Source organism: Myotis myotis, unplaced genomic scaffold (assembly GCF_014108235.1).
Source record: "Myotis myotis isolate mMyoMyo1 unplaced genomic scaffold, mMyoMyo1.p scaffold_m19_p_17, whole genome shotgun sequence".
In the NCBI taxonomy this organism is placed as follows: domain Eukaryota; kingdom Metazoa; phylum Chordata; class Mammalia; order Chiroptera; family Vespertilionidae; genus Myotis; species Myotis myotis.
Genome location: NW_023416321.1, coordinates 8,283,441 through 8,295,836, shown reverse-complemented (window position 1 = coordinate 8,295,836; position 12,396 = coordinate 8,283,441). Strand labels below are relative to the sequence as shown.

Sequence of the window (12,396 nt, the reverse complement as noted above, 5' to 3'; positions counted from 1 at the left end):
TCTCAAATAAGGTTCTGACTAATGCACAGTCTAACGGAAAGATAACTGGACGTGCCATGCCCTATTAATAACTCCTATTATCAACGTTTTTTTTCACAATGGAAATAAATAGAGCTCTGACTCACTCTAGGTTTGTGGTAAATTGTGCATCACTTTCTGCTTAATGTAGCCTGAGTCCCTGTCATCATCCTTCTCCTTCTGTAGTTCTCTGCCCTCATAATTACCATGTCTTCCCCAAACATCCTTGAGTGATGAATAGGCCTAAGTACTGTTCAAGATGAGTGACAGCACTCTCATGTGGTGCTTTGGAATGCACAACCCCTTGGACAGACAATTGATAATATGGGCCAAGAGGCTGAAAAATCGTTCAGGCCTCAGAATCGTCATTGCACTGCTGGTAGCATCCCATGTACTTACTATATGTGAGGAGGTTCATTCCAGCATTATTTATTTTATTGATTGATTTTTAAAGAAAAAGAGGAAGGGAGAGAGAGAGAGATACATTTGTTGTTCCACTTATTTATACATTCATTGGTTGATTCTTATATATGCTCTGACTAGGGATCGAACCCGCAACCTTGGCATATCCAGACAATGCTCTAACCAACTGAACTTACCCCTCCAGCATTATGTATAATAGCGGAAAACCAAAAGCAACCTAAATGCCCAAGAAAAACACTATAGTATATCGATTGGATGGAATAGTATGAAGCCATATAGTAAGTGGCTGTGGAAACGATGTGGCAGTGTGGGAAAATGCTAGGTTATATGAAAAGATCGGGGGAAATAGCATGAGCATTCCCCAGGGCTGTAGTCAGCAAAATCCAGAAAAAGAAAGACTTGGGAAAACACCCAATTCCCTTAACAAATAAGTTGGAAGAAAAAAAAGGAGAGGGAGAGACTTAGATAAAAATAAATTAAGCAATATATTTGGATCCTGATTTAAGCAAACTAACATTATTTTTAAAAAATATTAAATTATCAGGGAACTTTGAACACTGACTATTCCAATTGATATTACGGAATTAAAAACTTTTTAATTTATTGTTGACAGTATTATAGATGTCTCCCATTTTGCCCCTTTATGCCCCCCTCTACCCGGCCCCCACCTCAGGCCTTCACCATCCTATTGTCTGTGTCCATGGGCATGATATGGTATTGTGGTAATTTTTTAAATAAAAAATTCCCCTTATCCTCTGGAGATATATATAAAATATATGTAGATGAAATGATATGATGACTGAAATTGCTTCAAAATACTCTGGGCTAGGGATGTGGAGGAATAAAAGAAACAAGATGGGCCATGAGGTGATTCTGATAAAAACTGGATGATGGGGATATGAGATTGCTTATATCATTTAACCTACTTTTTTTATGTTTGAAATTGACCATAAGAAGTCTTAGTAAGCCTGCACATGCATTAACAACTGTGATTTTAAAAAATAAAGTGTTTGGTGAGATCCTGGCACCAGACTGCCTGAGTTCAACTTCCAGCTCCTATAGTTAGCAGCTGTGTGCCCTTAGGCAGGTCACCGAGCCTCTCTGTGCTTCAGTTACCTCATTTCCAAATGGAGATGGTGACAGTCATGATATTGTCCGCCTCATGTTGTTGTGAAGATGAAATGGGTCAGCAAATGTAAGCACCCAGAACAATCCCTGGCGCAGAGTAAGTGCTCTGTATGTGTTGCCTCGTATTAACCCATTCCACATTTAAATGATATTTGAGCATTGACTTTACTGGCCTGTGGAAATTCAACAAAATAAGCACAGACCTCCTGATAGGATGGAGAGATTTGGGGTGATCTTTTTCATTCTCTAGTTTCAAACTTTGTGTAATGTGAGATTGTCAGCTTTAAATTTTTTATGAAATGTATTTGTGTTTTGAAAACAGAGCGAGCTGCCTCCACGGGCTCCCCTTGTCCGCTGCAAGGGCCTCAGACCGCTGAGGCAGCTGCGTTTCCCAGCCTTGGGGTGTTTCCATCTGGCGGGGTGGCATGGCCTCTGCTTGCCATAGATACACCCATGTGGGCAGAGATAGCAAACATGGGCGGGAGATAAACTGGGAACACATTCCAGAGTGATGGCAGTGATGGGAAGTGAGGAGGTGGGGTGTAAGAAACAGACTCTTTTCCCCACACACACACCTCTGGGGGAAAGAATGGTACCCCTCCACTCTTACTACCCCCTACTCCCCTTTAATGCATTTCTGCTCCCCTTATGCCCCCTGCCTTCCTTGCAAATGCAGGGAAGAAAAAAACTTTATTTTGTTGGCAGTTGTGTTTTTGTTTGGGTGGGGGCACCCCAGTCACGTGGTGGCAGAGGGGAAAAGAGGGGACATGATGCTAAGCAGATAAGCACTGAGTGAGAGCTACTGAGCTGGTGGGAAATGGGGGAGGTGCAGGGATGGTACCATTGCCAGTGGGCACTCCATCTCCTCCCTTCGCCCAGCCCTGTGGTTGGCTATTTTGGGCTGCAGAGGAAAGGGGCTGAGCCAGACAGGGCCTCCAGGGCCAGAGCCCAGGCCTGGGAACCAGAACCTCCTTCTGGAACCAAGAGAAGGGATGTTCCTAATGACCCCTTCAGTCTGCATTTTCTTTGATGTGGGTAATTGATATTTTCTCCTTTAGGGGCAAAAACAGTTTAGAAAACTCAATAGTACAGAGCAAAAGGGCAATACCTATGAAAACAGTAGCTTTCAGAAAAGATTCCCCTGGTGCCCTTCCAATGGCATTACTACCCGGCCCTTCTTCCCCTGCCCGACGCCAACTCCTTTCCGTAGCCATCGCAGCTCATGTCACTAGCACTTGCTGTGTTCCAGGTACTGCCCAAAAGGCTTTACATGTGCAACCTTAAAACAGCCCTGGGACGTAGGTATTTTTACTATCCCGACTTTACAAATGAGAAAACTGCAGTACAGAGAGTTGAAATATTTTGCCCAAGGTCACACAGCTGGGGAGTGGCATTTCTTCCAAAAGGTCATTCCTTGTTTCCACAGGTGCCTTGTAAAGACTTCTCTCCTGCCCTGCGGGTGCTATATTTAAGTAATCTATTCGGCATCCACTTCCCTTGAGAGGGTGCTTGCTCCATGTCTTACTCACAGTTGCATTTCCTGCGCATGGCAGATTCTCAGTAACTGTTAGCTGGAGGAGGTAACTCACACACACATCCAAGACTATAGCTCCACTGAGCTCCACTATCAGAACACACCTTGCTCCATCTTGCTCTTGTCTCGCCTACTCATCCCTCAAGGCCTAGCTCACCTGTCACCTTCTCTGTGAAGCCTTCCCCAGCTGTCCAGGCAGAGTCCACTGCTTCCTACTTTGGGCTCCTCGGACTCCTGTTGACACATCAGCTAGAACCCTCCCCGAGGCTATCAGGTGGCCGTATTTGTGCACAGTCTGTCTTCCCCCATTGTGTAGGGAGCATTTTACTCCCCTCTGCATCCCCATGCCTCAGAGGGCCAGGAGTACATTGAACAATTGAAAGAGTACACCCAAGGATGGAAGCATGAGGTGTGTAAATGCTTTGCCATTTTCCACACAAGGAACAAGAATAGCAGAGGCCCTTGCTGCCCCTCGTACGGAAACTGCCCCGAACACTGGCATTAGTTGTGTTCCTGGCTAACTATTAGGTAAAGTAGCTAGCCCTCCTCCTTCCCTTTCAACGATCCCCCTCTCTCCAGTCTGGATCTGGGGCTACATCAGGCAGGCAGGGGCCTGGAGGCCTGTTGAAATCCTTTCCTCCAAGGTCACACCTTTGGGACATGGAATTATTGCCCTTGAAGGGAGAAGCTGTGATTCATCCCACCCAGGGTGGGGACCTGAGGGGCCCACTTTCTTGGGCCCTGAACTTGGGAGCCAGGCCTGCCATGTCTCAGCCTCTCCCCTGCCCCACCATCATAGGCACATTGGACATCAGGCCATAAGGGATCTCAGAGGCTGTGAGGTCCAGAGAACCAAAGGCCCAAGGGAATTTGGGAAAGGGTGTACCCAGTGGCACAAGTGTCGGGAGGCCTTGAGCCTGGCCCATGAGTTTTCCTATGCACCCCACAGGTCATGGCAAAGAATGGAACACCCAGTTCATGGCTCCTTCAGTCCCACACCATGGTTTCCACACAGGCACTTGCATCTCCCTCCTGGACTGTTGTAATAACTGGTCTTTCTTCCATCAGTACATTCTCAGTTCAGGTATAGGGCACTTTGGTGTTGGGATTTTTTTTGTTAAATATATTTTTATTGATTTCAGATATATATATATATATAGAGAGAGAGAGAGAGAGAGAGAGAGAGAGAAACATCAATGAGAGAGAATCATTGACCGGCTGCCTCCTGCACAACCTCCACTGGGGATGGAGCCCACAACCCAGGTATGTGCCCTGAACAGGAATCAAACCGTGACCTCCTCGTTCATAGGTCAACACTCAACCACTGAGCCATGCCAGTCAGGCTGTGTGGGGAATGTATTGATAACTCAGCCAATCAATGATTCTCATCATTGATGTTTCTATCTCTCTCCCTTTCTCTCTGAAATCAATAAAAATATTTTTAAATTATTTTATATATACATATATATATGTATATATATATATATATATGTATATATATATATTCTCCACACAGCCAGCAAAGTGACCCAAATATGAAACCTAATTTTTTTATATATATATTTTATTGATTTGTTACAGAGAGGAAGGGAGTGGGACAGAGAGCTAGAAACATCGATGAGAGAGAAACATTGATCAGCTGCCTCCTGCACACTCCCCGCCAGGGATGTGCCTACAACCCAGGCACATGCCCTTGACCGGAATTGAACCTGGGACCCTTCAGTCCACAGGCTGACACTCCATCCACCGAGCCAAACCAGCTAGGGCTCAAACCTAATTTTAAACCCACCCATCAGCTCCTAAACCAAGTTCCAATCTCACATGGTCTACAAGGCCACAAGGACCTGCTCCACTTCCAGTTCAACCATAGCCTTTACCACGCCCACCCCTCCCTCTACAGTCTAGGAGCAGACAGGCCTTCTCATGCTCCCTTGCTCTTGCACATGTTCCAGCTGATGAACTCGACCTTAACCACCCAACTCAAATGTCACTCCTGGTGAAGCCTTCCCTGTTGGCCTGGAAAAGTTAGTCGTATCAGATAAGAATGATGCCATCTGAAAGCAGCAGAAAATACCAAGCAGAGGAATGAGTCTGACCCGAGTGCCGTTAGTCACCTAGCGAGGTTTTAAAAGTCCGTCCCCAGAAGCACGCAAAATTAATGTGATCAGAATCTCTGTGGTGGACCCAGACAGCAGTGTTTTTCAAAACCTCACATATCCGAATGTGCAGCCAAGTTGAGAAGCCCTGAAGCAGGGGGTTACTTTTAATGAGTCCAGAGGTAGAGTGGTTCAGTGATACCCAGGCCAATATCTCCATGATGCTCCTGGCCTTTCCTTTCTGCTTTATCGCCCCAAGGTCACAGATGGCCAGAGTTGACCCTGCGTGTCCAAAGCAGGGAGAAAGCTGTAGGGGAGAAGGGGAGGGCTCAGCCCCGCTCTTTTTTTTTTTTTAATAATATATTTTTTGTATTTATTTCAGAGAGGAAGGGAGAGGGAGAGAGAGATAGAAACATCAATGATGAGAGGGAGCCGAACCGGTTTGGCTCAGTGGCTAGAGCGTCGGCCTGCGGACTCAAGGGTCCCAGGTTCAATTCCGGTCAAGGGCATGTACCTTGGTTGCGGGCACATCCTCACTGGGGGGTGTGCAGGAGGCAGCTGATCGACGTTTCTCTCTCATTGATGTTTCTAACTCTCTATCCCTCTCCCTTCTTCTCTGTGAAAAATCAATAAAATATATTTTTAAAAAATATAAATAAATAAATAAATAAATAAATAAATAAATAAATAAAACCAAAAAAATAAAAATAAAAATAATGAGAGAGAATCATTGATTGGCTGCTTCCTACACACCCTCTACTGGGGACCAAGCCGGCAACCGAGGCATGTGCCCTGACCAGGGAATTGAACTGTGACTTCCTGGTTCATAGGTCGACACTCAACCACTGAGCCACACCAGCCAGGCCAGCCCATTCTCTTTTATGAGTGAATCAAAGACAGTCTCAGAAACCTCTTGAGCAGGTTCCACTTAGACATTATTGATCAGAATTGGGCCACCCCCGCGGCCATGGTGACTGGGGAAAGTGGGCAACGGGATTTCTAATAAACTGAAAGGACCGCCCAGGCTCTCTCATGACAGACTGAGTGCCTTGCTACCCCCAAATCAGTGCATGTCATCAAAGGAGGAGGTAAGGAATGGGTACTGAAGGGTGACAGAATAGGCCACCCCAAAATATGCCACTTAGGCATAAGGATTATTTTGAGCTAAAGGCACATAAAAAAAATTTTTTTAAAAAAATTTAAAAAACCCAGACACCCGAAGGGCATTCCTATCTATTTTCTTCCAGAAAACAGGAGACAGAAACTGCCATGTGAGAGATGCTCTCCCTGTCCTGGGAGAAAGGACACATTCTTCAATGGGGAGTCAAAGCGCAGAGAACTCTGCACAAACAGGCCTTGTTAAAATAACTCTAATCTTCCTCCAGCCTCCTCTATTTTAGTTACTTTTCTACAATTGCCTCTCTGTATCCAACCTAGGACAAAAGTGTTTATGTTTGTCCACTTCTTCGGGTTTTCACTGTCTTAGGAGGGCTCTCGTGTCATGGAAAACGTGTGTAAATATGCATGCTTTTCACCTGTCAACCTGTCTCATGTCAGGTGAATTCTCAGGCCTGGCTGAAAAGCCCTAAGAGGGCAGAGGTAAAGTGTTGCCTCCCCTACAATACCAAGTAGAGAGCCAGCAGATTCTGCCACGGAGATTTATTCTCTCTGAGCTTCAAAGCTTCCGCGCACACGTCAGTTCCACGGCCACCACCGTAAGGCTTTTGTGGAGACAGGTGTCCACATGTCCATGTCTTCCTTAGACCAGCAGTTCTCATCTCAGGCTGCACATTAGAGACACCCAGGGAGCTTTTGAAAAATACCAGTGCCCGGGCCCCTTCACAGACACTTTCATTTAATTGGTCCACGTGAAGCCCAGGCAGGACTCATTTTTGAAAGCTCCCTCCCTAGGGACCCTAATGTGCAGGCCGGGTTAACCACAGCCACAGATCTGGGACCTTAGGAACAGCGTCTGCACATCCTTTAGCAAGCACAGCGCTTGAAACATGGGGCTCACAGGAAATCCTCCCTGAATGCAAGGCAGAGAAGAATTTCTCTTCCAACCTTGTCAACCCTTGTGTACTATCATAGGTGTGGCTCCTCCTTCCTCTAGGTCTCCCCTTCGTACTGAGCACGGCAATTAGCCGCCCTCCGTGAACCACATCCATGCTCCCGATGGCCTCGCCTCTGTGCACAGACCGCTGCTCCTACAGCTGCTGTGCCGGGCAGCCCAGTCCCAACCTTTCCTGGCAGCTGCCTTAGTCTGAAAAGGAAGCAGCTCTCTCCATCAGCAGCCAGGCTCAACTCTGGTGCCGGAGCTAACCACCCTGCCCAGTGTCAGAGAAGAGCCATAGGAGGGGTAGTGTCCCACCGGCTTTCTCTCCCACCTGCAGCCAGAATTCTGAAATGGACACTGAAGTATTTATTCAATGGCACAGCGCCTGGGCCAACAGACAAGCAACCCACAGACAAAGGTTGCGCTTCTCCTGCCCAAGCGTAGGAAAACGTATCTTACCTGATTCCTTGGACAAATGTGTGAGAAATGCCCTGTCGATGTCACAAGAATGAGTCAGTGCTCAGTACATCCCCAGAGATGACATCATCCGGTATCCTTCCATCTGATTCTGTCCCCTGTTACGCTTCTGAATGGCTTGGTCAAAGGGCACCTACACAGGGCCAGCTTTGTGGGCATGTGACCTGTGCAGTTGCCCAGGGCGCCACACCTTGTGCTCAGAAGGGCCCTGTGCTTGCTTTTGCCATCTGCTGTTGCTATTGTGACATATGGAACAGTCTCTCAACATGGGGCCCCATTTTTTTAAAATATATTTTTATTGATTTCAGAGAGGAAGGGAGAGGGAGAGAGACTGAAACATCCACGATGAGAGAGGATCATGGATCGGCTGCCTCCTGCACACCCCGTACTGGGGATCGAGCCCGAATCCCGGGCATGTGCCCTTGACCGGAATCGAATCTGGGACCTTTTGGTCTGCAGACTGACGCTCTATCCACTGAGCCAAACCGGCTAGGGCGGGGGTCCCACATATTTATTTTGCACTGGGTCCTGCGTTGTGTCCGATCCTGGTCACCCATAGTCTCTTACAAAATCCAGCAAGGTTTTCCTTCTCAGGGAGTTCTCCACAGCATATGGCCGCAGCCTCTTCTGTGCAGATGTCCATGACACCCCACTCTTCCACTACCCAGTGAGCATCAGGAGACGGTGGTACAATGTGGTGGCTTGGGCTGCAAATGATGGGTGGGACGAAGAGGCCCTGGGGAATATTGTCCCAGCCCTCCTGGGCTCGTGGGCATGACAGAGAGTTAAAAGTACCAACTTTGGAACCTAGTGTCTCAGCAAAGTGAGGGAACCGGAGTCAGCTCCAATCCAGAACATAAAATCAGCAGGAAAACTTGTAGACAACCGTATCTGACAGGCACCTTGAAGAACCCCTTCCAACTGCCAGAGGGGCCATCTACCAACAGTGCAGAGAACAAACTAAAATTGAACCACAGTGCTCCTTGCCAGGTAAGAGGGCTGGGCACCCTGTGAGGAGCAGAAAACGAAGTCCTTCAGGTGAGACACGTTTTCCAAGGAAAAGGCTGAGACAAGTTTGCTACAGGGTGCAGTAGCAGGGCAGAGACGGAGAGTGGGGGGAGGGATGGAGTTGCAGGGAGCTGGAGGCAATGGATGTGAGATTTAGCCCACCCAGTTCTGCCCACAGGTCAAGCGAGGATACTTCTGCTGGGCCAGGCTCTGGGCAACGGAAGGGTCTCCTCCCCGGCTGAGAGAGGAGGGATGGAAGATGACAGCAGCAGGCCTTGGGAGGGGAGCCCGAGGCAGGGAATGGAAATGGCGCCTTGTCTCCCCAGGCAGAGTTCATCAGGGTCCAGGATCTGCCCTCTCTTGGCATCGTCTAGCCAGGCCATGGCTCAGGTATCTGATACCTGGGGCCCAGAGTCACATGCCAGGAAACCCAATACTCTTGGATCCCAGCCCCCAACTTCCAGCAGCTATGAGCAAGCAGGACTTCTGGAGAAGGAAGCGGGTCTCCAGAGCGGAGCAGCAGGGAGGCTACTTCCGGGAGGGGGGCAGCCCAGGAGAAGGCTCTCCCCCCAACAGAGGTAAGAGGCTTAGAGGAGAGAGGGGACAGGGCAGAAAGGGGTGGGGTAGAGGAGACAAAGCTGGAGCAGGCAGAGGGGTGGATGCTCCAGGAAAAGGGGTAGATGGGCACTGAGGTGGGCCCTTAGTCACGGTGCCCTAAAGTCCTATGACTGACCTGTCCTATTTGTATCCTTCGCTCTAGTGCCAACTGGCCTTCTTGGTGCCTACCTGGCCCGCCTGGCAGCCACCAGGTAAGTTGGTGGAAAAAGACTTTATTCCACTGAGGAAAATCAACACATGGGCAGAAGCAGAAAGTTAGAAGTCCCCAGACCCAGAATGACAACAGGGCCTTGGCCCAAGAGACTTCATAGATTAGTCCTCCAGAACCAAAGAGACTCTAGAAGAGTCTCAGGCCCAGGGGACTTCCTACCCAAAGGGCCTGAATGAGGAGCCCTACACCCCAAAGAGAAAGCAAAACGTTGCCAGGCCTGCGAGACCCCCAAAGGAAGATCCCCAGTTCAAAGAGACTCCACAGGGGGCCCCCAGGAAGAGAGCTGGCCCTGGGAAATGGAATTCTCTTGACTCACTTTCCTTTACGGGACTTTGTCTTCCCCAGATCCTACTCCATTCCAGGACTATGCCAATCGGCGGCCATGCTCGCACCAGCCAGTTACCTCCTGTCCCTGCTGCTGGTGATGGGCACAGGGGGTACCATGCCCAGCCCCCAGGTACCTCCCCAGGGCTGCTACATGGCAGAGGAAGCTGGTGAGCGGACATTCCGCTGCAGCCAGGCAGGCCTGACTGCCGTGCCCACTGGCATTCCCAACGACACCCGCAAGCTCTACCTGGATGCCAACCGGCTAGCATCGGTGCCAGCTGGTGCCTTCCAGCACCTGCCTGTTCTGGAGGAGCTGGATCTGTCCCATAATGTCCTTGCCCACCTCTCAGGGGCTGCTTTCCAAGGCCTGGCGGGCACGCTGCGGCACCTCGACCTCTCTGCCAACCAGCTGGCTTCAGTGCCCGTGGAGGCCTTTGTGGGGCTGCAGATCCAAGTGAACCTGTCTGCCAACCCATGGCGCTGCGACTGTGCCCTCCAGGAGGTTCTCAGACAGGTGAGGCTGGCACCGGGCACTGGGACAGGCATCGTGTGTGGCCCTGGAGCCCGACCAGACCTCGTGGGGCAGGAGTTTCTGCTGCTGGCAGGGGAGGAAGAGCTGTGTGGGGCGGGGCGGGGCGGGGCCCGGCGGAGCACAGACGTGGCCCTGCTGGTCACCATGGGGGGCTGGCTGGCGCTGGTGGTGGCTTACCTGGCCCACTATGTGTGGCAGAATCGGGACGAGACCCGACGTCCCCTCAAGAGGGCCCCCGTGCTGCCGGTGCGCTCAGAGGACTCCTCCACCCTCAGCACAATGGTCTGATGGCCAGGTCCCCTCCCCTGGCCCTCAACCCACACTCTTTCCCCTGGGCTCTCTCTTGTCCCCTGACCCCCTCTGCCTCCTCTGCAGCGCCATCCCATTCCCCAAATTCCACCCCCCTCCCTCCTCTGTCTCTCATACACTCCTCATCGCTCTTTCAGCCAACACCATTATTGGTGCCTGGAGTTTTGGGTGCCGACTCTGAGCCCAGATTGTGCAAGACTCAAAGCTCCCGAGTGCACGGGGGGGGGGGGGGGGGGGGGCGGGGCAGGGGGGGGGCGACAGAACAGAGAATGTAGGTGGCACGTGTGCCCACTTGGAGGTGGGGGCAGACAGCTGTGTGCGCACGGAGGAGGGAGCCTTGCCTGGCTGAGCTGATCTCAAAGGCTTCACTGTATGAAGGTCTGAACTGACGCTTCCAGAAAGCTAAGGGCTTTGGGCAGAAGAGGGAGGACCCTACTGAAAGGGGTTGGACAGAGGCAAAGAAGATGTAAAACAACGTGGAATGTCTGGGCAGCACCAAGACCTACCTTGGAGCTGAAATAGAGATTGCAAAGGAGGGCAAGGAGATGGAGGGACCAAGCAGGAGGTGAGGTCAGAAAGTTGGGGTGCAGTCAGATTGAGAAGGACCCGTGGGCTCCTCCTCTCTCTCACCTCTACTGAGAAGCTCCCCTGTCACATCTGCCTCTCTCTCGGCCCCAGGCTCCTCTCCCTAGGTCCTCTTTTGGGGAACCCCTGGCTTAGGGCCCCCTGCTTCCTTTTCCAGAGACTCCCCATCTTTCTGCTCTCTCCTTCATATATTGAAGGGTTTCCTGAACTCTTTCCCTTGGGGGTGTAGTGGTCTCCTCTACATCTGAGCTGGGGATGGGTCCCTCACTGGAGAGCTGGGGGCAGGGTGGGGAGGATTAGGTTTCCCACACCCAGAACATCACCCCAAGACAACTCAATAAAGTCACTTTTATTAATGCCCGTGGTCTTTTTCTTATTGTTCATCTCCTGGAAGATTATGGCCTAGCATTGAGGAGGGGGGAGGTATTGAGAGCTTCACCATCACCGCTACCATCCCTTCGGTGGTGGGTGCTCCTGCTGGGTTGGATGCCAACTCCTTTCTCCCTTCCTACCTGGCACTAGACACTCAGCTCCTGGCACTAGAGTCTCTCTGCTAGAAATGCCAGGGCCTATGAATTAAAGATGACAAACGGGAAGGATGGGGAATGGAGGGGCCTGGAGGGAGGACGGGAAGAGGGCAATGTGTGGACATCGGTCATCGGTTAGCACTCTCCAGCCTGCTGGAGGGGGCATAGGAAGCAAAGGGAGAGGAAGCTATCTCCCTCTTGCAATCTTCTTTTCTCTCAGCGGGAGTCTGAGCAGGGGGCAGGAGAAACCAGATGTGCTCAAAGTTAGTGAGAGAATTCCTGGTGGGGAGGGAAGAGGGTGAAGACCAAGTTGGCTGAAGCAGGGGGCTATATGAGAGATCCTATCACCAAACGGGCTTCGCAAGGGGCCCAAAGGGATCAGCACACCCTGTCCCTTGCCCCCATGCAGAGTGATCTGCCCATGCGGCCTCCAAGGAGAAAACAGCTGCTTTGGGAAAGCTTGTAGGAGCCCCAGTAGAAACTGAAGATAAGACCCACTGAACCAGGGTTCCCCCAGCTTGGGGCAGAGCCTGGGGCAGACTGGGTG

At 50.5% G+C, this 12,396-nt stretch overlaps 1 protein-coding gene across 4 annotated transcripts; it reads left to right on the top strand.

Moving 5' to 3' along the window:
- Positions 1-5,976: 5,976 nt before the first annotated feature.
- LRRC3C (leucine rich repeat containing 3C) lies at positions 5,977-10,949 on the top strand. 4 transcript variants are annotated; one of them, XM_036342101.1, is made up of 3 exons: positions 5,977-8,399; positions 9,067-9,318; positions 9,915-10,949. In XM_036342101.1, exons 1-3 carry the CDS (start codon positions 8,344-8,346, stop codon positions 10,714-10,716), a joined length of 1,110 nt encoding a protein of 369 aa, XP_036197994.1. In that variant the 5' UTR covers positions 5,977-8,343; the 3' UTR covers positions 10,717-10,949. The 4 variants fall into 4 exon arrangements, with proteins under 4 accessions (XP_036197994.1, XP_036197996.1, XP_036197992.1 ...); XM_036342103.1 differs by having other exon boundaries at positions 5,977-8,722; XM_036342099.1 differs by adding an exon at positions 9,501-9,549 and having other exon boundaries at positions 5,977-9,318.
- Positions 10,950-12,396: the final 1,447 nt, after the last annotated feature.

Bases quoted from the DNA above. Each gene is read 5' to 3' on its own strand.
- LRRC3C (XM_036342099.1), top strand. From the start codon at position 9,000: ATGACAGCAGCAGGCCTTGGGAGGGGAGCCCGAGGCAGGGAATGGAAA. The intron at 9,319-9,500 runs GTAAGAGGCTTA...CCTTCGCTCTAG, and splicing joins AGGCTCTCCCCCCAACAGAG to TGCCAACTGGCCTTCTTGGT. The intron at 9,550-9,914 runs GTAAGTTGGTGG...TGTCTTCCCCAG, and splicing joins GCCCGCCTGGCAGCCACCAG to ATCCTACTCCATTCCAGGAC.